We start from the raw sequence: 27,394 nt of genomic DNA on the forward strand, positions 1-27,394 counted from the left end.
TTGATTTCATGAGAACCTCAGGTTTTTTACCATTTACACATTCTAATTCTAAAGTGAATTAAGTTATGTATATTTAAACCAATGTCCCAGCCTGTACTTTATCACCTTAAACAAGATGATTTCTCACACATATCTGTGTTTCTGCTTAAAGAAAGTAACTGATGACTGGCAGTCTGATGGAGATAAACGGAGATTACAGTGGCTGGACGGTGCGACGCCACGTACCTCCAGCAGAAGACACACTTGTTGGCACAGGCCAGGCTGGGCGTGGTCTCCATGCAGCGGTGGGACTCGATCCCGTAGAACGTGTGCTTGTAGCAGCCTCCCCTCCCTCGCAGCATCGACTAACCGACAGAGGCGAGAAGTCGTGACATTTAACATTGAATGTAATTTAGAAAAAAAAACAAAACAAAAACAGGTCTGATGCGAGTTTACTTTGGTCCATCGACAGAGCTTCACTCCCGAGTGGCTCCCAATCAGCTTGTATCCTGCACAGAAGCACAAAGGAACAACATGCGTCAGGAATTGAGCTTTTATAGGTCAAATTTTTCTCCAACAAGGGGGATAAAAAGGTGGGCGCCACATTTCTTTTGAGAGGAAACAAAAATCAATAAAACTCTCTTCAACATGCCAAGTCAAACTCATTCGCAGTCCTTCAGAGTCCAGAGGACAGTGTTCGTCTCAAACCAGGCGTCCAGACGGAGAGCTCATTCACTTTATGCACAAGAGACAGTTAAAGTGTCACCAGAGCAGCTTTTTACTCCTCGTGTCGCCCTTCATCCTCTTGACGCCAAGACGTCAAACCGCCGGTGACGAACGTTCACATCAGGACGGCATGCCGGACTGCTTCTGAGCTGCCTGGACCATGAACATTATTACACACAAATAAACTCCTGATTTATCTTTCACATTGTTCGAGAGGTTCTCTGCTTATTCTAAAATTTTTGGTTTTAAATTGTCAACATTCAATCCGCATCACAGACGACACGAAATACATCTTAAAACATGTACATGTGTTTGAAAGTTAAGGGTTTGTCGATCCTGTCGACTTTCTACTCTGATATCACAGCACAAACTGAGAAAAACAAGCAACTATATAAAATCCACAGCTGTAGTTGGGTATATTTGTAACTATTAGCTCTATGTAGCTGAAATACTATTTGTATTAGTTTCATTTGCCTGCTGTGAAAACAATTCTAACTGCTTGCTAAAACACGAGATTTGATACCAGAGTAAAACTGTTGCTTAAAATCACAAACATTGATCATTTGTGTATTTCACATTTGCTCTGATCAGCTCAATAACACGCCTACAAGTTAGCATCAGGTATTCAACCACAATATTTACAGTGAAATTCTCAGGACATTTTGATTTCATCACTCCTCCTCTGACTGGCCACAGAAACAAAATCTATAGAAAAGGTCCTGGTTTGTAATCGCTGTAAACTCAGAAGTCTCAAGCATTGTGAGACTAAGAAACGACGGCTGAGAGCTTTTGATATTTTAAAATATTTCACTATTTAGTATTTTTGATATTTACGACCTGTCAGCAACATTTAAAAAGAATTAAGTGACAAAATAGAAAGGTGGAAATATTTAAGTTCATGTGTAACAAACTTAAATTCACATTTATGTTTCACTGTTCAGCTGAAATTATGTGAAAAATTTACTTTTCAATCGTATTTCGACATTTCACATGAACTGAAATATCGTCTGCAGACAATGAATTTCGTATTTCTGACCCAAGCTGAGCTGAACATGGAGACGCCGAAGAAAAGAAACGTTTTCTTTCAGAACTTAATGTTGACAGAATAAAAGACAACGCATTTCCCTCTACTCTTGTTCATCTTTCATACTACTTGCTGGATTTATTTTGATGTGTAGAAGCACTTGTAAGATGCGGAAGCTGATTTACTGACTGGGTGCAGTGAGGACAGAGCGACAGATGGCAGAGATAACGCACTCCCTCCAGTTAGCACGTTTTTCTAAATGAATGTGCGTTATCGGGCGTTTCTGCCCGACGCTGGGAGGCGGCGTTTTACAATAGATTCAAGGGGATTTACGGCGCATGAAAGCAACTGCGTTTACAATTAATTCTGCATTTAACATCTTGAAATGTGCAGGTCGACTCCCCCTTTACAGTGGTGAGAGACATGAAATCAGACATCTAACGTTCTGACTTCTAACATGATTCAAAAGGAATTGGTAGTCACGCTGTAGCTTTTCAATTCAGAAAGTTGTTCAAATTTCAGCCACAATTAAACCTTCAAACAGGAGTTATCTGATTAAAACAGCAGGAAATCTGTCCTGTGGGGTGTGTGCATGTGCGTGTGTGTGCGTGTGGTTTGGATGTCGGACGAATCGAGCAACAACGCTATTCCTCAGAACAGCTCATGAATATATCTGCAGAAAAAGGCAGAGTGGTGAAAATACTGGTTCTTTTGATTTAACGCTGATGAAACAGCATGCTACGGATCAAACACACCAAACACAAAGTCAGGCACACACACACACACAAACCCACACACACACACACACAATTCAGTTTCTTTTCCTCATACACATAATGTTGGCGTCTTTTCCTCTTTGGGGGTAAAAACATGCTGAGCAGCCACGAGCTGCTTGTTTCACCTGAAAACGCCACGTCCTCCTACAAACCGCCAGCAGCAGCTTTATTTACCTACTGACGGGCTGAAAGTGAGCAGTGCTTCAGCTTTTCCAGGCTTTGATGGTCGGTAAAGTATCAGCAGAGGCAGCAAAGAAGAAGAGAGGGAGTGGAGGACGGACAACAAAGAGGAACATAAAGTTTTACTCGTGTTCACTTTAAAAGAGGGATTTATGGATAAAGTGTTTCTGCTGAACGACTGACTGAGAGAACATAAACAAGAAGAGGAGTTCAGATCAGAAAAGCTGGTGAAGCCACAAAAAAAGGCTGAATTAGAACACCTGAAAACTACTTTACAAAAGATCAAACAGCATCGTCTCATCTAAATCGATACGATTACAACACAGCAGAAAAAAAAGTTGAGGAACAAACTGAATTGGGATGCTTCATTTGGTTCTTGATGCAGATCAAACATAATGAATAAGACTAGAACAAACGACAGAAAGAACCAAGAAAGAAAGAATGAATGAATGAGAGAGAGCTTGTAAGAAAGAGAAGAACAAAGAAAAAGGAGAATGAAGTAACAGAGAAAGTGAGAGAACAAACTGAAATGAGGAAAAAACTGAAAGAAATTAATCGAAACAAAAGAAAAAAAATGGAAACACTTAGGACCATAAACAAAAAGAAGAGAATGAGTGAACGAGGTGAGATGACATAATAAACAGAAAGAGAAAAGGATGGATCTTCTCAAACAGTGAAAAACTCAATAAAGACAGGAACCATTTCCAGAGACAACTTCACCCCAGAATGAAGCAGCTTTTGAAACGCTGAAATACACCAAACCAGTTCTTCACAGCTGGTGTGTCGGTCCTGGTGTGTGTTTGCTTCGTGGAGCCGCCGCGCGTCACCAACGGCAAACTGTTTCCTCCAAACTGCTCAGAGAGAGAAACTTTGCTGGCCGCGGCTCAGGAGCCTCGACGTCTTGCCTCGACGGCGTGCTGAGATGAAACGGCTGCGCTGGACGGCCGTCCTCTCCAACACCGACCACACACCAAACTGCGCCAAAACTTTCATCCTTTATTCTTTCATCCTGAATGAAACGAAATGGGGCGACTGCTGCCAACGCTCGCGCCACGAAATAGGTCAGCATTTGGTCAAAGTGAAGTCTCGCTAACAGGCTCCTATTTATAGAGGGTTGTGTAAGTTAACAACGGGGGTGTTGGCGGGAGATGACCGGTCCGTCTCACAGGAGTGAATGGATCGCACACAGAAGAGGCGGGGAGGGTTGTAAGACTTCTCCGGTCAGGGATCACAACTTCATTTACTAAATTTAAATATTGACTCAAATATCGCTCTGAGTTTCCACTTAATGACCAGCGAACCAGGTGAGTCAGACATGGCTCAGTCCAGCATGCTGGATTCTTATCATTGGGATTTTCTGAATCGTCCAAATACAAATGACTGACTCAAAGGTTCTTCTCAGCTCTGATTTCAGCAGCAGGTTATGAAGAGATCAGAAAAACCAGAAGATTTGGAACAAGGAATTCTGAGCCCAAACATTACTCGCACACATTTCTAGATTTTATTAATAATAATGACCATTCATACATTTTATATCGTATTATTTGCCGATTTATTGTTCCATTTTCACCTGAACTTTTTATCGGGAAAGTGAATGTATTTGTCAACTTCAGTCAGAATCCATCTAATATTTATCTAAGGAAAACTTAAAGGTGCATTAAGGAGTTTGTCAACTTTAAAAATACTTATTTTCCACCATAAATATGTTACAAATATTCAATGATGTGTACAATGTGCCCTGACATATTCATTGTAAGTACCGCTAACAGCGCTAAATTGTCACTTTAAAGTTGCAGAGCCGGTCCGGCACCAGAGTTTGTTAGGGGAGAATTTGAAAGGATGTGACGTAATGCGCGCTCCGGCTGGCCTGATTTCCTTAAGTTTCGTTTTGTCCGCCATTACGCCGCCAGATGCTTAGAGCAACAACTGAGCAGTATTGAGGATGGATCTTCCAGAAAGTAAGAAAAGACCGGCTTCTAGCACTGCCACAACTCCAGCACAGACCCCACCAGGCAAAAGAAACTTAAAGGGATACTTCAACATTTTGGCAAATTGGCCCATTTAGCGCAATTCCTTAGTCATTTGGAACAGCACACTTACTTTTTTTGTGAGGGCGAGCTGTTGTTTATTCAGAGGTGAGTCAGGGAAGGTTTTCGGGACGGACACAATGGAAGTGAATGGTATTTTTGGTTCCCCCTCGTCAAACTCATCAAATACACAATCCAACAACCCCGGAACACTTTGGTGGACATGTTATAATCCACACATTCACTACGCTGTGGAACACCAACAAATAATATTGTAGCGCTACGACACTGAAGCAAATACTGGGAACTACTTTTTCTTTTGAAATCACTACGCCCAGACGCCATGTTTAGTAGTAGTAGTAGTTCCGTCTTAGCAATCTTCGCATAAACAACTCAATCTGGTAATTTTGCATTAATATTTCACAGCGTAGTGAATGTGCGGATTATAACGTGTCCACCAAAGTGTTTTGGGGTTGTTGGATTGTGTATTTGATGAGTTTGACGAGGGGGAACAAAAATACCATCCACTTCCATTTTATCCGTCCCAAAAACCTTCCCCGACTCACCTCTGAATAAACAACAGCTCGCCCTTACAAAAAAAGTAAGAATGATGTTCGAAATGACTAAGGAATTGTGCTAAATGGGCCAATTTGCCAAAATGTTGAAGTATCGCTTTAAAGGTTACTCGAGTGCTACTAAAAGAGCGAGGAAGAAGATCCCCTCTTCCGTGCACGTACATGGACGCAAGCCACAGGCACGAGCGTTTCACTAAGCTGCATTACGACCAAAGCCTGCAGGGGGCGTTGTTTCGCATAAAACGTGCAAACTCCTTAATGCACCTTTAAATCCCTGCGATATTGATCACTTCAGCTTTGACTTTTTTTTTTTTTTTTTTTTTAAATAAATGTCAAAGTAGGCCGTTTATTCAAATCTTCAAAGTTAAAATGCCTTGAACCCTTCAGGGTTAATATTATAATGTTAATATTGTGGCGTGCAGTGTGTGTCCTTCGCGCTGGGTCATCCGGGACTGACTGCAGCCTCACTGCGACCCTCAGCGCTGTAAATTCAGAAAGGCTCCACTCGTAACTCATGTATTTAAAGTGAATTACAGCTTTCCGTCCTTGTGGAGAGCTGGAGGTTAAGGATACGCTGACAAGCAGCTGCTGCGCTCAGTCTGTAATGTAGCTTTTTTAACAATGCAAAGCAATGCAGCGAGATGATTTGAATATTTTATCTCCAGCCACTGGTGACACCCACCAGATGTTGTTCTGGAAAGAAAAAGAATCTTGATGGTTTTACACACAGTAAAAGAAGATTCATACTAACAGGAAGTGTCAAATGGTTTTTAAGACTTATTTACCAGCCTGAAGTCCTTTAAAACTGTGGCCAAAGTGTGTTTGAATAATCTGTGAATCTCATGTCCTGACAGTAAATCTCCTCGGCCGTACCTTGCTTTGTCAGAGCGTTCCTCAGCGCCGGGGTGATCATCTCTCGTCTCTCCCCTTCGTCCTCCATCCTCTTCACTCCGTTCACTTTGGAGAGTTTCACCCGGACCTCCTCTCGGCTCTGGAAGACAGAGAGACGCTGAGGTTCAGGAAAGCAGCTTGTTTCTGGATGTTTCTTGGTTCGAATCCAGTTTCCCATGGGTCACAAAAAGAAACCTCCCAAAACTGCTCCGGTTGGCTCAGGAAGGGAATTCGGCATGAAACTAATGCCAAATCAATAAAGAAGAAAGGCTGCAGGATATATGGCCGATTTATCAATATCACAATATAAACATGCAATATGTAATAAATAATAAATAAACAAATAAATAAAAATTAAAACTTGGGCTGTGTACTCAGGAATCAATTTAACGCATGCAAACAAAACAACGTTGACTCACTCGTTCCATGAAACACTCTAATAAATCACACCGGTCACAGGAAAGACAGCACTGTGCAAAAGTTTCTGGCATGTATGAATGAAATTATGCTGCAACATGCAACACAAGAAAAAAAAAAGATTGCTTCCAGATTTACCCTGCTGCAAGGTAGAATAATAACAAGTACTGTATTTCAAGATGATTTGACAAAACACCAAATCCTGAAATGGTTCAGATGATTCATGTGAAGAGATAAAAAAAAACATAAGTGAAGAGAAATATGGGTAAAGAGGTAGTAACAACGGCGAGGAATGAATCCAACAAAACCAGAGTTGCTCATAAATTCATTCAGAGAAGCAGGAATAAAAGAGAGCCGTGTCCTTGAGGTGTGCTCATGTGTAATGGATCTGCATTTCTCCAGAGAAGCAGTGGATTCTGGGACCGCTGAGCCGAGTAAAGAGAGGCCATCTCTACAGAGACGCTGGGGAAGCGTCTCTGTAGAGATGCTTTGAGGCCGCACCGGTTACGGAGGTCAGAGTTCAACGTCATGAAGCTTTTTCTGATCACATGAAGCGGCAAAAGAATTGGAGAATATCTGCGCTCAGTTCTGGAAGGTTTTTAACAGCTCAGCTCCTTCAGAACCAGTCTGCAGATTTATCCATAACAGACATTGCTGTCGACAGACTCGCCACATTACCTCCTAAATTATCTTTATTTTAGAAACGGTCTTTACCTTTACAACAGTCTGTCGCTCGCGCCTCCAGTCATGAAACGCTGACACAAGCACAACTGTTCTCAGTTGATGCAAAGTTTGCAGCGAGTTCGCCCTTCGACTGTTAACGGTGGCGAGGTGGTCTTTTCATCAGAGCCGAAGGCCCGGAGGCGAGCCAGTATGATTCCGTCTGTCCCGTTCTGGCTTCTAGAACCAGACCTCCGAACACCTCCAGGCCGTTTCTTCAATCTCACTCCGAGATGAACCGGCCAGATTCTGGTTATGGACCTCTACAACACCAACGTCACAGCAGCCTCTCGCGGTGTCCCACTTTTATGTTTGTAACATGTCAAATCCCCCCCCCCAGCCCCATGGAGGTCGTTTCTCTCTATATGTTCCCGAGCTGGACTCGAACCTCCTCTGAGCTCAGAGCCGATCCTGGCGGATTCAGACGTCTCTCTGCAGCGCTCATCCGGCCGCTCCGACTACAGACCGACTCTCACCGAGCCGTCGCCGGCTCCGGATGTCTTTTGTATGAAGGCGTCTGGAGCATCGACGCTGCACAGTGAAGCAAAGCACCACTTCACCCTTCTGGCTGTCACACGGACGCTTCGCTCCTCTCTCCCCTGCAGATACCTCGCCTTAAGGGTTTTTTTTTTTTTTTTTTTGTTGAAATCTCGCCATGACTTTCACAGCCCCTCTTCCGCCCTTCGGCTGCCATTTCTCTGACATTTTGGACGGTGGAAAATGAAAGCTGAAAGCACTTTGATATCTTTTTATAGCCGTGCCCGACTTTGTAGACATCAGTTAGTCTTTGGATCAACCGACGACGAGCTGGAAGTTTCTGATCCAAGGCCCGATAAGTCAGTTCAGGTTTTAGATTTTAGCAAAGAGTCATAGTTATTAGGGTTATTTTTATTAGTCTGAATTCAACATGAAATAAAAGGTTCTGTGACTTAACAAAAGAGGTGAGTAGCTTTTTGCTCCGGGCGTTTATTTCCTCAGTCTAATTGTGTTTGTGTAGTTTTCCCACGGCTGCTTAAAGCTGCTGTAGATTTCTAATAAACATTTTTCTCAGACGGTTTGTAATAATCTTGTTTCCAGGCACATCGGAGCTTTATTAGAACGCTGCCAAGATTCTTGTTGAAGTTTCCACCATATTTTTGCATAAAATGTAACTTCTGAAAGATAGCTTTTGCATATAAAGCTAAATAACTGACAGACACAAAGATGCAACAGAAGACTGATTAAATGCTGGAACGTGTTACTTTCTCTGAGAAGAGTGACGTCCGTCTTGCTTTTGACATGAACCGTGTTTAATGGCGGCTCCACTAAACGCCGCTGATCTTCTACTGGTCTACCGGGATCTATACGTCACCTTGTCAGCGCGGCGGCGGCGCTCGTACGGCGGCGACACCGCGTCAGTAAACAGTGATGAATGTCCGTGAGGACGTGACACCCTGATCCCTCTCGGCGCTGGTTCAGAGCCTCGGAGACTGCTGGCGCTTTTGGGAGAAGACTCAAGATCCAAGGTTCGTGTGTTTCTGTATTCTTACTTGATTTAAACTTGTGCTTTATCAATTCATTAAAGAAAAACACGATCCCAAACCGTGCGGATGTGAATGGCGCGCTTGAGGCGTTCCTTGTAAAAACATGAAAAGGAACACAGGGTTCCTCTTTCGGGAAACGAGCTGAATAAAAACACAGTGAAAACTTTTCTCTTTCTCCGCTTGGCCTCAGGTGTTCAGTCTAGTGGTCTCTGCTGCATAATAATCTTTAAATGGTGTTTTTTCACCTCCCACCTGGAAGAAGTGAAGTCCTTGTAGCTTTCCAGCAGCCCCGCCTGCTCCGTGCTCGCTGTTAATAATCAGAACCTCCGTCTACAGAAGAGGTTCGTCGCTCCTGACAAGGCCGGAGGCCCTTTGGACGAGCACTTCTTTTTCTTTTTTCCAAGGAGACGCTGGAATAAGTAAGCCATCAACACCCCCACGTCTCTTTCTGAGATGGAAAAAGGATTAGGTATTGCATTAGATAATATCTGGAAACTTTTTTATAGCTCAGCAAATCGTGTAGATTGAAGCGATCGTATATTCTGGTCTTCAAGGAAAGAGTTCGGTTACCCGAACACACTCAGTAAATCATGGAGACGATGCCACTGGAGCCGTTACAGAAATCTAAACGGAGGGAAGGGAAGGCTGTGCGGCGTGAAATTCGAAGCTCGAAGAAGACGAGCGCAAACGTCCACGTTCACCTAATGCGCCCAAGACTGGTACGGTTCTGACCGCAAACACAACAAGAAGCCGGCGGTGAAGCAATCTGTCCCCGCAGCGTCTCTGTGCAGCGCCGCTGATTCATCTGGCCCTGGTCTCGGGTTCCTGCTGCTGCAGTTTCGCCCCGTCCGTCTTCAGAGGCTCGCAGACAGCAGGCGGGCCGGGGCCTGTCTGGACACCCAGATCTCACAGCACCGTAATGCAGCGTGTCGATAACGCCGCCAAAGAGACCGTGAGCAACACACAAGGAGCATCGCACAAGCTAAAAAAAAAAAAAAAAAAACTAAAGCAACAAATGCTAAGTCGATATTTGATTGATTTGTCTTGATGATTCAAAATGATCCCAATGATTCAAGATGAGGCAGGAAATTCAGAAATACACGTGAAACTCAGAAGATGGGGAGAACAAAATGTGATTGCCCTCAGCGGCGGACTTCAGCAACATGCGGCTCTAACTTCCTCTTGTTGCTCACTGCGATAAAGGAGGAGCAGCGGATTTTCATAAAAAAGCAGCAACAAGATCAGCAGCTTCTGCAGTGCCGACTGGGTCAGTGGATGAAGATGAAGGGAGAGGGGGGGCTGCTATGGCGTCTGCTTTTCAGCTTTTATGACTGAGGAGACCGAGATGCTCGCCGAGCGCTTTCTGATTTATCCTCTCTCAGAGAGGCGTTCCAAAAAAAAGCAGTTTCGCTCTCTGAAATAGATTTCGTGGGGACTGAATGCAAACACCATAAAACACATGTCCTGATCTGTGTGTGGACAGGTTCTGAGTCTCTTCTGGACATCTGGGTTTTTTTATTTTTTCACACCAGGATGGTTTGGAGAAACGGTTCAACTGGGCGGCGCCGAGAATCTTGGAAAACGTCATGCAATTACAAAAGCTGCTCGTCTGGATCGATTCCGCCTGAAACCAAGACTGAGCAGAGACTGAAAGAGCAAGACCAAGAATAGAAACCCAGCAGAAAACAACTACAGTGACGAATTTCCAGCCGATCACTTGTGGAGAAACTTGATCTACTTATGAATATGTAGAGTTTGTTTTGCCAGCAACCCTTCGAGTCATGAGAGCGTCCCGTGTCTCTGAAAGCATCGCAGCCGAGCCAAAGGCGGCGTGCAGCCGCTCAGGTTAAAGCTCATTCTCACAGTGACTTCTACCTGGCGACACTCCCACAGTCTGAAACGGACCGGCGAGCCAGAAACACAACCCTCTCAAGACAAACGTTACACCAGGAGCATTCGCGCAAAGTCAATTGCAGCAACAATACAAATGAACCTTGCTGGCACTGGGCAGGATCCAAACCGAAGCTCAGCCAAGTCTTGATATAGACCGAGGCTGGGCAGAGCGCGCGGTGGCAGCCAGTCAGAGCCGGTCTATCGCTGTGTGGAAGAAAAAACCGGATGCAGATATGAATTCATCACTACGAGCCATGACGCTATGGCGCTATACTTTCCTAATCTCAGGGGCAAGGCGCCCAGACATGGCTGAAGAGTCACATCCTCCTCACATTCATGTGCAACTCAAAGGAAAACACCGAGTCCTGCTGGCCGGTCCATAAGCTTCGACAACTCCATCATAAAAACTGGACTTTAGAATGAGTCTTAAAGGATTCACAGGAGGCTGAAAACAGAACGGTCCTCTGTCAAGGTCAGCTACAAACAAATATATAGAAAATATTTGGCCTGTTTGACTCCAAGCGCCCGATAATAAACTGAGGATTTGGCTTTTCGAGGGCTATTCAGAAGAAATCAATGGCTTCAAAATGTCTGTGTGAGAAGCCTGGTTATTAATGTGAGACGCTGCGTCTCCACAGAGGACCTGCGGTTCAGCCAGTGGCTTCAGAGTCGCAGCCGAGAGGCTCTGCCATCACCTAGTGGTCAAACGCCGGCACAGGGAGTGATGAGGAGGCTCAGCAACACAGAGGCCAACCTGAATGAGCTCCACGGAGTTATAGGATCACAACCTGACCTTCCTGTTAACTTTATATATGTATTTACGCGTCATGTTGAGAACATAATCACAGATCGTATCATTAACAACTAGAGTTGGTCTCAAGTGGCGGCGAATCATGAAACCGTGTTTGAAAACTGGAGTAACCTTCCCAAATCTCAGTTCAACACTCATGCATCTAAAGTCACACGACTCTAAAAGCTCCTGGAAAGATAAGGAAGGAAAATCGAAGTGAAAAACAACCCAAGCCTTTTCCTGGCCTTGATGAGTCACAGCAATCTCCAAAGTCTGCAGCCACTCAAGAAAAAAGGGTCAAATTCCCCCCAGAAGCAGCTCGATATTCCGCTGCGGCTCCAGAATAAACCAAGACGAGAAGTTCCCTCGTGAGAGGCTCAGTTAATATAACATCATTTATAAAAATTACACTATTTTTCCTGTTAACAGATTGTGTTTCACTCCAACAGTTGAACATTACTTCATACTTGGTGGCAACAGGCCTGAAGTCACGAAAAGGACGCAAATCCCCGTTTAATCACCTGCAGCAGCAAAGTCAACAACAGCTGAGACGCTGCTGGTGGGAACTGCAGATCCACACGCCATAGCAAAACAACATCCAGCCACATTTTGAGAAAATTAACTGCAATATACGAAAGTTCAATTTCCAAAGTAGAAAACCATCAAAATGTGATCCCAATACATTGACTGATGGTTTTTTTTTTTTTTCCTTTTACAGAAACAGGCGTTTGGCGCTCAGTTTTTATGCTTACACAGTAGCAGTAGGCTGCTTGGTTAAAAATCCGCCATCTCCTGTAGATAACAAATGTTTAATGCTTAATCTAATTACATCTCGGCCTGCCGGCTTTATGTGACCAAATTATGCAAAAGCAATGCTAATCTGTTACGGGAGAGCAACTCTGTCACCCAGCTGTTCATAATAATAGCAAAATATATTAGTAATTAACATTAGAAGAAAAACAACATTACAGACTTCTGCCTGCTGCCGTCACTAATGTGTAGAGAGAACGAACAGACAGGAAGAGCCTCTGGGAACAGGAAGACACTGGCTTCCTCGTGAAAATACAATAAAAACACCTCATTATATCTGGAATAAAAGAAGTCGAGCTCTTCTGTGGCGAGTCGTCGGCGACGCCTTTTTAAGTTTCCATCAGTGATGTCTAACAAGAGGAGCCTGTCCTGCCTCCTGCAGCTCACACACACACACACACACACGCACACGAGATTAATGTCACAACAGAGGCAGAGAGCGAAGAAGACTTCAAATACAACTGTCGGCATCAACTCTGGTCACCCAGCAGTGTGTGTGTGTGTGTGTGTGTGTCACAAGAGCAGCATCTGAGTGTGTGAAGTCTCCTGTCAGGAGCCGTTCAATAAAACATCACTTCAGGCCGGAGATCCTGCTCTCACAGAGTTTTTTCTTATTGTTATTCCTCAAAACTCACAATATAAAGTCAATACTGAAGTTTTAATTTGTTGAATCAGAACTTCAAATAAATACTAATATAACTGGGTAGGTTATTCTCCTAATCTTGAATGAAATTGACACTGTAACCAATAAAACAAATACAATTCTTAAAAATGCAGGTGAGAAGGGATTAAAAGAACGGGGAAAGAAATTAAAAGAAAAGGAAAAACAGTAAACTGAAATGCTCCAACATCAGTCTTCACAGGGCCTGCTCAGCTTTAAGTGTAAAATATTTCTGATTACTTTTAAGTCCCGTGTCATTTGGTTGAGAAAGACAAACAGATTGAGAGAGACAAACAGATAATTATTGCACACTTGCTTAATCAATAGCCATGACAAAAATCAGGATTATCCTTGTACCATATTTTTGCATTTCAACCTATTTTCTGGTGTTAAACTGTCTTAACTATATTTCAGAGGTCACATTGTGTTTTGAATTAGGAATTGGTTTATTCAAAATTATATTCCTGAGTTTGGGGTTTACGTGAGAAAAACGGAGGATTAAATTCTCTTTAACGAACAAACCTGCTAGTTTATTCAGATTCAAACTTCAGTCCAAACAAAGTTTTTAGGCGTTTAGATGATCATTTCAGAGCTGAATTAGCCTTTATTCAGATTTTAACAGGAATAAAAAGTCCCATGTAAACACAAATAAACACTGAATGTGGAAACAAAATCAAGAAGTTACTGGATCAGTTTGATCCTTTCTCAGTCGTTTTGCAGCTTCAGAGTGGAAAACCTTTACTGTCCGCCGTTACTGTTAAAGTGGAACCCTGAACCAGAAAAATAAATACTCCAGCACAGAAAATGGAAAAATCTACGTCGATACCGTGACGAAGCAGCAGCAGCACTAAACTTAGAAATCAGATTAGAAAACCAGAGTTGCTGAGCTGAAAATACATCTCTCCACTCGTAATGCTCACTTCTCCGCCAGAACCTTCGGATGACGCCTCGGAACAAAGGTCTGAGAAAGTCTTTCCCTCGTCATCTTCGAGCCGCTTTCCTTTTTCTCGAGTCACTCATTCCTCACAGGTCTGCGAGGTGGGCGGAATCGCCGTTACGCAAGCCTGCCGGGGTCTGGTGTCTATCAGCCCATCTGCCACTCCTCCTTCAGCCGAACGCGCTCGGATCGAACCAAGGCGGCGGCGGCGGATCGACGCCGCGGCGCGCCTGCTTCCAGATTTAACGCAGAGATACTGAAAATACATCGACGGCGACGGAATTTAAAAGGATCCAACGGCCACGTAACTGTAATGAAGTTAGGCGAACAGCTGAGTCCTCCAGATGAAACTGATATTCACTGATACAAACAGACGCGCTCCGTCACGCCTCCTGCAGTCACTCTGATTAGTTACATGTTTATCTCGCGCTGCGCTGCTCCGCAGGGCTTTCACAGATCTGACTGCAAGTCTGATATGAGCAGACCGCACCGTGCCGACCTTCTCGGAACCGCAAGAGCTGATGTGTGAACAACCTGTAAAGATACGCCAACAAAACAAAGTCATCATGACTGCATCAACCGCACCGCCTAAAGATAAAGATGGAACTGGGAAACGAGGAAAACATGAGTTTGTCCTGCAAACCACAACATGTGTTTACCTGAAAACACCAGTCAAACTGAGAAAACGAGTAAAGGAATACGAGACGGAAGGACGGCGGGGTCGCTGGTGACCACGACCTGAAGGGTTTCATGTTTCAGTGAGACCAAAACACCTGGCTGAAGGCGACGCGGAGAGTTCAGGAGACAAATAAACAGGTATCCAGGTATTGAGACCGTTCTGTCGAGGCATCTGCAGCCAAGAAAAAGAAAAAAAGGAAAGCCTGTCTTCTTTCTTCATGATTGTTCATTTTATCTTATGGGACCATGGAGTGAAAGTAAAGGCATTGGAATTGAATTCCTCTCTCGAAGCGTTTCTATTGGCCGGCCAGCAGCAGAGGGCAGTAACAGCAGTCACACTCTGCAGTGGAGTGAGACGCCTCTTCTAAATTCATCACAGTGTGTTTCAGCGTCTGTCTGTTCTCCGCAGGAGGAGGCTGCAGGTCGGCAGAGGCGGTGAAAGGGCTGATCAACCACCTCCAGTCTCACCTGAGGCTCCTGATCCTTCACAGAACCACAGGTTTACATCCCAATCACCTCTGTAGCAATACAAGAAGATGGCACTCTTCATCCTGAATATTAAAACAATGTCCTGATTTTGATTGTTTTTTTTTTTTAATCGTTCTATTTTTTTATTTCTTTTTAACTGTGCTATAATTACTTCATAAAGGCCGAGGAAGGAGTCTCACCTTTGCCTTCTTGACGCTGCTCATGATGTTTCCCAGATCCTCCACGTCCACCACAGAGCCAGGCTTTCTCTCCTGAAGGCCAGACTCGTCTTCATCACTGCTGGACTCCATCAGGTCCTCCTGAGACCAGACAGAGGAAAAGAAAAAGAAATGAGGTCACTCTGCAGAAATAAAGAGGAAGAGTTTGGTTCTGAACAGTGATGACGCTCAAACAGTAACATTCTTCTGGGTCTGGGCAGTTCAGTAACAAGAGTTTACCAGATAGTTTGCAAAACAGTCATGAAATTTCTAATAAAATTCTAAAATCGAACATTTATTTCGATAGTACATTTCATTCTCTTCCTCTTTAAGGAGAATATCATAGTTTGCATAAAATGTTTTGGAAAAAAGGAAAAAAAGATTTGGAATCAGATTCCTAGAGGACAAGATGTAACGCAACACCGGCCAGCTGGACTCGCACAGTAAATCCACCCTGAGAAGCTCTTCTGCTCATGAGGAGCGTCGGCGCTCGCTACATGTGAGAATGTGTGTAGGTGTGTGTGTATGTGTGACCGTGCATCCTTATGGATGGATAGGTGTGTGTGTGTGTGAGGATGGATGGACGGATGTTTAGTGCTTCTGCCCACATGTCCATTAACATGTTGGCGCACGCGCACACACGCACGCACGCGCGCGCACACACACGCGCGTGCGCGCGCACACACACACACACACACACACACACACACACACACACACACACACACACACACACACACACACACACACACACACACACACACACACACACACACACACACACACACACACACACACGGTTCCCTCCTCTCTACAATCGTCTGTCCGTCACTCCGGTTCCCGTTAAATGTCACCTCTGCTGAGTGTTGCAGACGGAGGGGAGCAAGTCTCAGCTCCACTTGGCTCCGAGGCGCCCGTTACCATGACGACCAATCATCGCCGTGCACCGGGATGCATATGAATACCGAGAATGTGCGAGTATCTATAAAACGCCTTGTGGTGTAATTTCAGACACTCGGGGTGGTATTTCCATATTCTGACGTGATAAACTGACATTTTCTGCAAAGTATTTATAATAAATAGGTGAAACAACATCTCCTCTGCTGGAAAAAAAAGCACCTGATGAATCGAGAGTCACACCCCAGAGACGTCTGAAGGCTTCATGACTTTTGAATGACATTGTTGAAGCAGTGCAACACGGGGCCATGAGCCTAGCCAGCCTGCTTCACCTGCAGCTGGGATGAGGCGCTCTCACAACGTCGGAGGACATCAACACAAGCGAGAAAACTCCTCCAGTGACAAAATTTCCTGTCTGACACTCACTCTGTTCTCTTTACCTCATTACTCTTATTCAGCGTCAGCGGGACAGAGCAAAAAATACTCAGTGTACCATCAGGAGCCTTAGAGGGAGACTTTTATAGAAAAATATAGAATCAAGAACCAAGATTTGCAAAGACAAGTTCACCTTCCCTCATCCTGTTTTTTTTTTTTTTTTTTTTTTTTTGCTTTTAAACAAATTAATAATCCAGGACAGATGGAAATGTGGATACAAATGGTCGTCCTAACCACCAACACAGCATAGAATCAAAAGAGATACTCTGTAATATTTCTATTTTAACTTTAATCATTTTAACTTCATCATGGACAACTGTGTGTTTCATCTACCGCTGTTGGCATTTATTAGGCATCCCGCAATACACATTTACACCACAAGGTGGCGTTTAGAGTCACTGAGAGAAGCAGCAGCAGGAGGATGAACACTCAATGATAGCAGCTCTTGATCAACACTGATCTGGACAAACTGCACAGAACTAGGAAAAGCTCACCCTGGGCAAAAATGACTCAACAGCACCACCTGGTGTACAACCGAGGCATGACTGAAACACTGACACATTCTCCTTTAAACACAAGTTTGCAACGAGATACAAGGAGTTGTTTTTGGACAAAGCATCCTCAAATTTAAAAAAAAACACAAAAATCAATAAAAACACTCACGATTATTCGTCTCCTAAATTGCTGATAAAAGAAAAAAATATCAACCAGGTCAAATCTGAGGGTGAAACAGCAGAAGACCCGACATTCTGATGAACAACCCAAACAATCAAACCCGGGTTTTCCACTAACTGCATCCTGCATGTAAACAGTTCAGTTCTGATTCTAAATACTGTGAATTCCGTCCTCACCTCAGAGCTGTGATTCTGCAGAGAAGCTTCTTCCTCCTCCTCCTCCTCCTCCTCCTCCTCCTGCTGCTGCTCCTCGTCTCTCTTCTTGTTCTTGCAGGAGCCTCCAGTCTTGCAGTTCCCGCTGCAGCTCTTCTTCTCTCCTTTCACCAGAGCCTGCAGACGGCTGAGGAACCTGACCTTCCAGGAGAGGAAGTCCGCCTGGACGCTGCCGCTGCGGCTCTTCACCACGTTGCAGTCGCCCTCGCCTCTGGTCATGATGCGCACGGCGCTGAGCATCCACAGCCACTTGTCCACATTCTTCCCCACCTGGAGGAATCGAGGTGAAACGGTTCACCAGCCGTTCACCGTGTAGCTCTGAAAGGTTTATCACGCTCCGATGTCGGGAAACGCGGATCCTCACCGTGTTGTAGTGGCCGACGTAGACGGAGTCGCCGAGTCCAAACACGGCGTATCTGAGGCCCTCCAGGTAGGTTTTCCCGTATCTGAAGTCGGTGGAGGCCTCTTCCAGCCACTTGCAGAACCACTCGGCGTTCTCCGTGGGACGCCCGTCCGTGTAGGTGGCCACAAGAAACACACACACCGTTTTACTGACGCACTGAAAGCAGATGGAAACACAAAACACACATTGGGGTTCATTGTAACTCTCAAACCAGGTGACCTTCAGAATATTAAAAGACAAATATTTTTTAGACTTTCTGTGAGGTTTGCAAGCTCTCCCTTTTCTTCCCCCTCCAGCACAACAACCCTGAACTGAACGACTCGGCTCTTAAAGCACCAGCTGGGATCAAGTGGAGCGCGCCATCTCATTTCCTGTGGATGTTTCAGACCACTGAGAAAAGCAGGACCGTTCTGCTGAATAAACTGTTATTTAGTTGAGGTGTGTGTGTGTGTGTGTGTGTGTGTGTGTGTGTGTGTGTGTGTGTGTGTGTGTGTGTGTGTTTGTGTGTGTCGCTCGTGGCTGACTGATTTCCCAGTCATTCCCTGATGCAGCAATCTGTCCGCAGCTGAAAACGGCCTCACTGGCGATCTGATCGCCGTCCATCTTTCTGCAGCTCAGCAGCTTCAGTGTAAAACGTTTGTTTTCTGAGACGAGCTGAAGAATGAAGGGTGAGCGGGGAAATGTGAAAACTCTTTATAGTCGGGGTGTCGGTATTCAGTACTTTTTCCTGATCAAGCCAATAAAGTCTTATTACTTCACCCTTTAAGAGCTACATGTCCAGTCAGTGTGAGGTGGAAACCGTTTGTAAAGGCGTATCTGAGTCTGTATGAGGATCTGAAGGAAACAGCAAGTGAAGAAAACATTTTAAAGAAGCAAAAACCTCTAACCTATGTTATTTTTGGTTTTAATTTCAGTTAGGCTTTGTTTCAATCTTTTCAGTGCTTTAGTGTAGTTAGTGTTGCATAATCAAACTAGTAACAGGTTTAATTTGTTTACTTTATTATTTCTAGTTGTTTTGCTCTCTCCTCTTCTCTTTCTGTCAGTTTTGATCATTAAATTTGAAACGCCTTCCTTCTCTTTTTGTTCAAGTCTTCACAGTTTCTTTGTCTTGTTTTCATCTTACTGATCTTCCTGTGAAGCGCAGCAGTCTGGACAGATGTATGGATTGATTAGACGCTCCCGCTGATGCCGCTTTAGAAAAGAGACATACCCTGTTTGGACCGGACTCACCTCATCGGCCAGCTGATCGTCGGGATCGTAGTCTTTCATGTCGATAACTTCAGCAGGTAAACCCAAAGCCTTCACCTCCTGACACAGCTGCTGAGCAAATCCCTGACCACACAAGAGTCCAACATTCAGACATCTCTACAAATAATCATCTGTTACGATCTGGTGTATGTTGTCACAAGAACATGCATTTCAATCTCGTTCTCTCACTTAATTCCACCTATCCTTCTGTCAGTCTTTGTGAAGCACTTCAAACCTACTTGGAATTGGCAACATCTATAATTGCTTTATTTTAGAGATGACAATCCAGCATGTTGTTGTTACAGCCGTACCTTCGCTGTCCCAGTTTGAGAGCCATAGAAGATTTTTACTCCTGACACATGAACTTCAATCTCCTTGTGGGGCTGGTGACTGTTCCTCTCAACTTTACTGATAAAAGAAACATCCTCCGATGACAAATTCTGCTAAAGAGACAAAGAAAGGGACAATTCATGCATGAGGAAATGTACTTAGTGGGTCATTTAATACAGAATTTGAAGTGTTGACAAAGAGAAACCACTGAGAAAGGCTGAAATTAAAAATTAAGAGTCCAGTGATGTGAAAAATGAGATGCAGATGAGGGAGGAAGTGACTCACCTTCTTTAGAACCATCTTCAGTGATAACCACATGCCCAAGATGAGAGCAGCAGCAGTGTACAGGTACAGCCTGTTGTGCCACAGGGACAGGAGACTGGGCTGAGAGGGAGGACTGACATCCTCCGAGTCTGGAGGGACAGAAAACACAACAAACAGAGCTCACACCCATAAAATGACTCAGCCAACGCGAAGCAGGAGCGGATTTTCTCCGCGCTCCAGTCCGCACAGAACAACAACAATCCTGGGACTGCAGGCAGGAAATAAAAGGCGGGTGACTGTTAGCAACACAGCTAGCTAGAGCAGCTCAGGGGGAAACCCGGCGACAGGTTCAGCAACGCCTGCTTCAACGTGTGCAGAGAGTCTCACCTGCGGTGCGCGAGGACGCGGGGCGCGCGAGGAGCAAAAGAAAAACACACAAGGTCAGCATGGTTGGAAATGACAGCAGCTACATTAAAGTACACAATCCACAGCTGCTGGAGAGGAGGCCACCATGTTGTTTGGTCGCTGGGAATTCTGGGAAATGTCGTTTTACTGTTTCCTGGCTGTGTAATAATTATTATTTTTTTTAATTTTAAATCCTTAAATTCTGAAAATGTTTCTGATTTAGAAAGAAATCAGGATGATTCTATGAGTTTTTGAGGATTCAAACATATATTTATTTACAGCAATCAAAGACTTATTTGTGTACTTTTAATTTTTAAAAAGTTTTACATTTCAAGGAAAATTCACCCCAAAATACATCTGATTTCTAAAATTGTCTCTCCTGATTATAGTTTTTTGGCAAAAAAGTGAAATTATATCACAAGATTACAAGGATACTTAGTGTATTTCATCCAGGAATGTTACATTGTTCTTATTGTTATTATGAGAGAGGTTTCATGTCTCGTCACAAAACGTTGTGCATGGATTCTTACAATTTTTACTTATTTTTTGTCGTTTGATAAACAGACTAAATATGAAACATTGGCATTTTTTTCTGAGAGAAGAATTGAATTGAATTGAATTGAATTGAACTGAATTGAATTGGATAGTTTTTCAAATGCAGTAACTTCCAAATTTGAACCTATTTAGAATGGACGTGTATATTGATATTATATGTTAATTCTTTTTCAGGGTTCATGTATTCAGTTTGTGAAAAGACCATTGATTGTATATAGGAAAAGACATGCAAAGCATCACATTTATCGGGGTGATAATGTGCTGTGGGTGTGTGTATATACGGTATATATTGTGCACACTGTCCTCCGGTGGTCAATAATCAGTACTGCACTCATTGCAAAGGTGAAAGCTTCGATGATTCGAAATTACTCCATTTGATTTATCTTGACTCTCCAAATACGGCTAATATTTTCTTCAAATGCACTCTATCTTTCAATGCCAGCACGAGACACTTTCTTTGAACCAGGAATGATCTTGTGAGATTTTATATTTTCTTAACTTTGCTCGTATTACACTGTCGTGTTACTTTTTTATAAAAATATTGGTGTCTTTTGAATGCAATTGAGTTTAGTTTTACCTGTTGAAACATGCTATGAAAAAAAAAAAAATTATCAAGCCGGACCTTTTGAGTTGAGTCAATGTTTCTCATCGGACTGCTTTAGAGGATACACCCGGGTGGGACGCTGTCAGGGCTGACGTCTTGGAGTTTGTGTTTTGTTTTAAGTTGGAGACAGTTCGCTGTCTTATAATTGGGAAAAAATGTCGATATTCACGCCTACGAATCAGATCCGCCTGACCAACGTGGCGGTGGTGCGGATGAAGAAAGGAGGGAAGCGTTTTGAAATCGCCTGCTACAAAAATAAAGTCATGAGCTGGAGATCCGGAGCGTGAGTCACATCGAAACCTCTCCTCACCCAGAGTCTTTAAATCATGTTTATTCTGTTATTACCTTTAATTTCGTTGGTTAAATGATCTCGTTTATCAGTTTGTGCCGTTTCTGAGCTATTAGCTAGCAGTCAGACCACGTGGTTCAGACGTGTTTGTGTTATCTCGTGTTGTCTTCCTACAGAGAGAAAGACCTGGATGAGGTCCTGCAGACACACTCTGTGTTCGTCAATGTGTCCAAAGGGCAGGTGGCCAAGAAGGACGACCTGACCAAAGCTTTTGGGACAGATGATCTGACAGAGATCTGTAAACAGGTCAGTGCATACACACACACTGCCACACTGTCCTCTAAAGATCGCTGGTTTTACTGCTCATTTCATTGAATGGTGGAATATCAAAGTGACATTCATCAGTACTTCATTGTGACAAAATGGATTCGAGGTTATTTTCCTCTTCTGTTTGGGGACAGATCTTGGCCAAAGGTGAGCTTCAGGTGTCGGACAAAGAGAGGCAGAGTCAGCTGGAGACGATGTTCAGGGACATCGCGACCATTGTGGCGGAGAAGTGCGTCAACCCTGACACCAAGAGGCCGTACACGGTCAGCCTCATCGAGCGGGCCATGAAGGACATCCACTATTCCGTCAAACCCAACAAGAGCACCAAGCAGCAGGTGAGAAGCCGGCGAAGGCGCCGACTGTGTGGTACCACCATTTACATCATTTTACAGAATTAAAGCAGCCTCTGTGGCAGAGGCGGTTTTTCACAAACTGCGCTGCTTATGCTCTGTGTAACTGGTCTCTTATTCCCTACTCAAACTGCTGTGTCGGCTGGTTCTCAGGCCCTGGAGGTGATCCGGCAGCTGAAGGAGACCATGGAGATCCAGAGAGCTCACATGAGGCTGCGCCTGGTGCTGCCTGCCAAGGAGGCCAAGCGGCTGAAGGAGAAGCTGAAGCCGCTGCTGCAGGTGGTGGAGAGCGAGGACTTCGATGAGGAGCTGGAAATGGTGAGGAGGGTTTCGTTTCTCCACCTTTCTGCTGTCAGCTGTGCTTCCTGTTCTGTCTTTTCCTTGTGATTTCACTATTTAGTAACCAAATCAATGAGGGACATGAAATATTTGGTCACTCAAGTAGATCCCTACAGTTTCACTCTATTAATCTGTCGGTCTCCTCACTCAGGTCTGTCTCGTGGATCCCGGCTGCTTCCGAGAGATCGACGAGCTGATCCGGTGTGAGACGAAGGGCCGGGGCTCTCTGGAGGTCCTCAGTCTGAAGGACGTGGAGGAGGGAGACGAAAAACTATAGAGACACAGCCAGTCGGGACTGAGCACCTTTTCCACACTAACCTGCTTCTCTGAGGCAACAAAAAACACACATTGCAAGACCCGACGCAGCTCCTGTCCAGCTGTTTATAAAGTTAACCAAAAGAAAGGGTTTTTGATTTGCTTGATGTGTGGAGTTTATTTTAAAATCAGCATTTCTAACTGAGTTTAAAGGTCAGTCCTGGTCTTTAAATATCTTTTATTTATTCAGTTCAGCTCATCTGGACATAATCCCTTCAGCCTTCCTCCTGCTTCTGTGTGCCATTTCCTCTCTTCCCACTGATCTATACAGCTTCATGAAGCCCAATAGTTTATATTTTGTTATAATGAATGTTCTTGCTCTGAAGCAAATAAATATTACAAGTATTTTTGTTGTGCTAAGAATATACAGTGATTGTTTTCCAATTTGCCAAAATGTATCACAAAAAGTCTGAAACTCCTTCAATATGAGCATGATCACATTGGTAATAAACATTATTTAAAGAGTTATATGACAACAATGTTGAATATTGTATAATTTATTCCTTAAATCAGTGTTTTTCAACACTGTGCTGCGACACACTAGAGCGTTAATCAGTCACCTGTTTGATCTATAAACATTTTTTGAAATGTATCTTTTTATCTACAACAAAACAAACTCAATCTGCACAGTAAAGGAGAAACTCTCAAACTGACTGTGCAGCCATCAAATAAAATAGAGTCAGGGCTGCCAGTAGAATAAGATTTCACAGCTGCTGGGTTTGAAGCACTGCTGAAGCATCTGGTAGCCAGAAAAGCCACTAAATCTAGATCTGCACTCTTAATCTAAACCAGAAAGCAAAGTCTACTCAGAAATCCTTGATCAGAAATGTACATGAAATTCATTTTCTGAACATGTTTAATGTCCAGAGCAAGGAGGCAGCAGATTAAGGTGATTGAGAGTCAAACCCAAACTCACCCGAGTACAATACGACCAACATACAATATCCGTTATTCAAGATTTATGAAATACAGAAACATAAAGTTGGGAAGGAGCTTTAAATGTGTGAGATATGAGAAAAATGATGGAATTTATGAAAAAAGTTAAGTACATCCTCTCAAAGTATAGTTTATTTTCTCAAGTTTTAAGAAAAAAATAAAGTGTTTTTAAGAATAGTTAAAAGATTTCCAGTGACAGAAACAAAACAAACAAAAAAAAAAACAAAACACTTTGTTCAAAAAGAAAAATTAAGAAAAGTGCATAGAATTTCAATATTCATCTTACCAGCGGCCAGATCTTATTTTCTGCCAGGTTATTTATAAAAGTCCCTGAAACAGAAACAGGAACTGCATCTTGTTTGTCCTTTTAACTTCCCTAAATAATTACAAATGGCTGCAAACAGTTTATTTTTTAAAAACATTTTGTTGGTTATATCTTTTTGAATTACACACTGGATTCATTCCCTTGAGCTTCAGCATCTTTGTTTCTTCACTCATTGAACAGAGATGCAAACTGATTTTTTTTGTTTGTTTGTTTTTAATCCTTCATCCGGAAAATTTGTTGCAGAAATTCCACACAAATAAACCTTCAAGAAACATTTCAGTGGGTTACATTGTCAATGTAAAACTGAAAAAAAATGATTTTAAAAAATATACAATATAAAATAAAAGTGTTTCTTGGTGTTCGATTTTTAACACTTAGTTCTCGTTCTTGGTTTATTTGGTTCATGTTGTTCAACACACATTTCACGAGTGTCCATGTTAAGCTCATAATTTAAGCTGGAAAATCCCACTTCGAGGTGGGAGAAATGCTACGCTGTGGGAAAATCTCAGGTCTGGATGAATTCTGAGAAGATGATCTGAATGACGTGTATATTTTGTAATAAACATAAATCACAGTTAAATTTAAAAATACAGTTAGTCTAGCACGAAAACAACATTTATGATATGCAGAAAAGATTTCACTTCACACACATTACAGTTTATTTTGGTTAATATGAGTATCTGCAGGTATTTATGACGGTGAACTTTCTTTAAGGTTTTTGTCATGTTTTCACTTTGAATGGGAAATTTCAGTTTTCATGACAGACAAATTTCCATTTTTTTGAACTGTGTGATAAGTGACATATTCAGGAGAGGCTGGAAAGGTGAAACTGGAAAACTTCCTCCTGGGAATCAGTTTCAGTGAATTCACAGAAAGCAGCAGTTTCAATGAACGTAAACAAACCTACTTGTTCTCCATTCATTTTCTCACTATTTTCATCTTGTCTTCAAATACAACACTTGCTGCTTGTAAATATAAACATTTGGAGCAACAAATACATTGAAGAAATGCACTGAACATGGAGATGCTTATCCATCTATTTGAAGATTTTTTTTTTATGTACTCTGGAATGTCAATATTGTAGTTGAACAGAGAATCTGATGACAGTGCTGCTAGTCATTTATCTACTGTTATTCTATTTTCTGACTTTTCCTGTGAAAACTTCTCATATGAAAATAACTCCTTCCCAATTCTGAGTTTCCAGCTACATGAATGAACCACAAACCCAGCAGCAGTGGGACTTTCAACAGCATCACAGTGTCACACTGGCGGTTTTAAAAGTGGTTTATGGCAAATGAGAAAGCAGTAACTCAATCAACAGCATCTCTTTTTCCTTTGTGGGAACAGTAACCTGATTTTCACATTATGGTTTGCATGTCCGCTCTCATTACAACTCAGTGAAATCATGAGAAAGTTGTTTAATCATTCTGAGGAGAATACCCAGAAGCAGTCCAGTGCTCAAACAAACATTCCCAGAAGGATCTCTTCAAAGTGGATTTAAACTGTGAAAATGAATGGAAACAGTTCTATGCAACATACACAGCCTCTTAATTTCACTAAAAGTTGGATGATGATAAACTAAACAAAACATTGTAATCAGATGTTTAAGTCCTGTGTGTGAATCACTGTCAGTAATCATTCAGTCCAGTTAAACCATCAGTGCATGATTATTGCTCAAGATGTGAAACCAAAGTCTTTCTGGATCCACAGACACAAACCACAGAATGTTTTGTTGAACGTCAGGATGTCCCAGTGCGGTCAGATGGGCTCAGATCTGCGCTCGTACTGGCTGCTGGTGAAGGTGGTCCTGTGGATCCTGCTCAGCGGGTGGCTGGACTCGTCCTCCAGGGCGGGGTACCTGCTGCTGTCAGGGGCCTCCCCCTCCTGCCGCTCCATCCTGGGGCACCTGCTGCAGAGGAAAGCCCCTCCGGCCAGCATCAGGGCGAAGGAGATCCATCCCAGGTAGAGGGCAGGCCCCCAGGCTCTCCTGAGCGGCACGGCGCCCCCCAGTGGCTGGCTGGTGTGGTGGCACGTCCAGGCTGTGGGAACCAGCAGCAGGATCCCGGACAGAACAAAGAGGCCACCAGAAAACACTTTGATCTGCCCTCGCCTGGGGAACCACACCATCCCCGCGGCTCCCACCGCCACGGCGAAGGCCCCGGCGCCGATGCCGGCCATGATGAGCGCCCGCCACGTCCGGAAGTTCCCCGAGAGCGACATGAGAGCCTGGTAGAAGGAGCAGTGCAGGCTGCCGTCGTGGGCCAGGTCCCAGTGGTCCCACTGCAGCCACACCCCGTCCCAGTAGGCCGGCAGGGAGGCCGTGACGTTCCGCACGCTGCCGCTGACCGTCCACAGAGCCAGGATGCGAGTCAGGACGGCGCACAGCCACCCGGCCGCGGCCACGGCGAGGGCGGCCAGCTCCAGCCGCCAGTCCATGACTCCGGCCGGCCTCGACTGTCCCCGGACTGCGGGCCTTCACCGAAAAACAGCTGGCGCCGGAGCGGCTCGGCGAGGGAGGGGTGTTATTTCAGCGTGTGTGTGCATGTGTGAGCCTCACAGGATCCCTGTGGGTGTGTGTGTGTGTGTGTGTGTGTCTGTTTTGCATGTCTGCTCAGAAAGGGGAAACCAGTTTTTCGGTATTCTTGAAAAGACGGCACAGCGTGCCTGCAGCTGGGCGGAGGAGGGAGATCCCTCTGTTTGCTCTGCCATGGTTTCAAAACAATCCCTCTCTCCCCCTTCCTGCTCAGACGGAACAACAAAGCTTCCCCTGTGCTGTCAGCTGACTGAGAGGAAACTGATTTGAAGCTGCTTCTGACGCTCTCGGCTTCTGTTCTCTCAGCAGGGGGTGGAGTGGAGCAGGACCGGCACTGAAACAGGCCCAAACACTCGGCTCACAGGCGGTTAGCAGGGAAAACCACAGCTCTCTGATCCTCCTCATCTATCTCTGATCGATGAGAACCAAGTTAAACCGACTTATCTCAAACTGTCTGATGAACGGTGGGGACAAAGAGAGGATTGTAAAAGAAATCAGGATGATTTTCTCTGCTCACAAACACGTGTTTCATTCACAGTGGAATCTAAGCTACCCTCACTGGCCATTTTATTAGGTACACCTTGCGAGTACTGGGTTGGACCCCCTTTTGCCTTCAGAGCTGCCTTACTCTTTTGTGGCATAGACTCAACAAGGTACTG

At 44.0% G+C, this 27,394-nt stretch overlaps 3 protein-coding genes across 4 annotated transcripts in view; 1 reads left to right on the top strand and 2 right to left on the bottom strand.

The window, feature by feature from the left end:
• tyw1 (tRNA-yW synthesizing protein 1 homolog (S. cerevisiae)) overlaps positions 1-20,287 on the bottom strand; it is a 67,399-nt gene extending 47,112 nt beyond the window's left edge. Inside the window, exons 1-10 of one of the 2 annotated variants that reach the window (XM_030109027.1) lie at positions 20,145-20,287; positions 19,779-19,906; positions 19,475-19,606; positions 19,146-19,247; positions 17,877-18,071; positions 17,477-17,782; positions 15,276-15,395; positions 6,161-6,278; positions 436-488; positions 226-344 (exon numbers count right to left, since the gene is read on the bottom strand). In XM_030109027.1, the coding sequence (XP_029964887.1) occupies positions 226-344; positions 436-488; positions 6,161-6,278; positions 15,276-15,395; positions 17,477-17,782; positions 17,877-18,071; positions 19,146-19,247; positions 19,475-19,606; positions 19,779-19,906; positions 20,145-20,205 (1,334 nt within the window). In that variant the 5' untranslated portion in view covers positions 20,206-20,287. The remainder of the gene's footprint in view (positions 1-225; positions 345-435; positions 489-6,160; positions 6,279-15,275; positions 15,396-17,476; positions 17,783-17,876; positions 18,072-19,145; positions 19,248-19,474; positions 19,607-19,778; positions 19,907-20,144) is intronic. The other variant, XM_030109028.1, reaches the window with a different exon arrangement.
• A 1,098-nt stretch (positions 20,288-21,385) lies between these two features.
• sbds (SBDS ribosome maturation factor) lies at positions 21,386-24,155 on the top strand. The gene is made up of 5 exons (XM_030109071.1): positions 21,386-21,604; positions 21,787-21,916; positions 22,072-22,272; positions 22,441-22,605; positions 22,778-24,155. The coding sequence occupies exons 1-5, from the start codon at positions 21,477-21,479 to the stop codon at positions 22,901-22,903; spliced, it is 750 nt and encodes a 249-aa protein (XP_029964931.1). The 5' UTR covers positions 21,386-21,476; the 3' UTR covers positions 22,904-24,155.
• Positions 23,412-26,918, bottom strand: LOC115400974 (claudin-4-like). The gene has a single exon (XM_030109072.1). It carries the CDS (start codon positions 26,636-26,638, stop codon positions 25,961-25,963), a length of 678 nt encoding a protein of 225 aa, XP_029964932.1. The 5' UTR covers positions 26,639-26,918; the 3' UTR covers positions 23,412-25,960.
• Between the last annotated feature and the right edge of the window lie 476 nt (positions 26,919-27,394).

This window comes from Salarias fasciatus, chromosome 14 (assembly GCF_902148845.1).
Source record: "Salarias fasciatus chromosome 14, fSalaFa1.1, whole genome shotgun sequence".
Lineage (NCBI taxonomy): Eukaryota > Metazoa > Chordata > Actinopteri > Blenniiformes > Blenniidae > Salarias > Salarias fasciatus.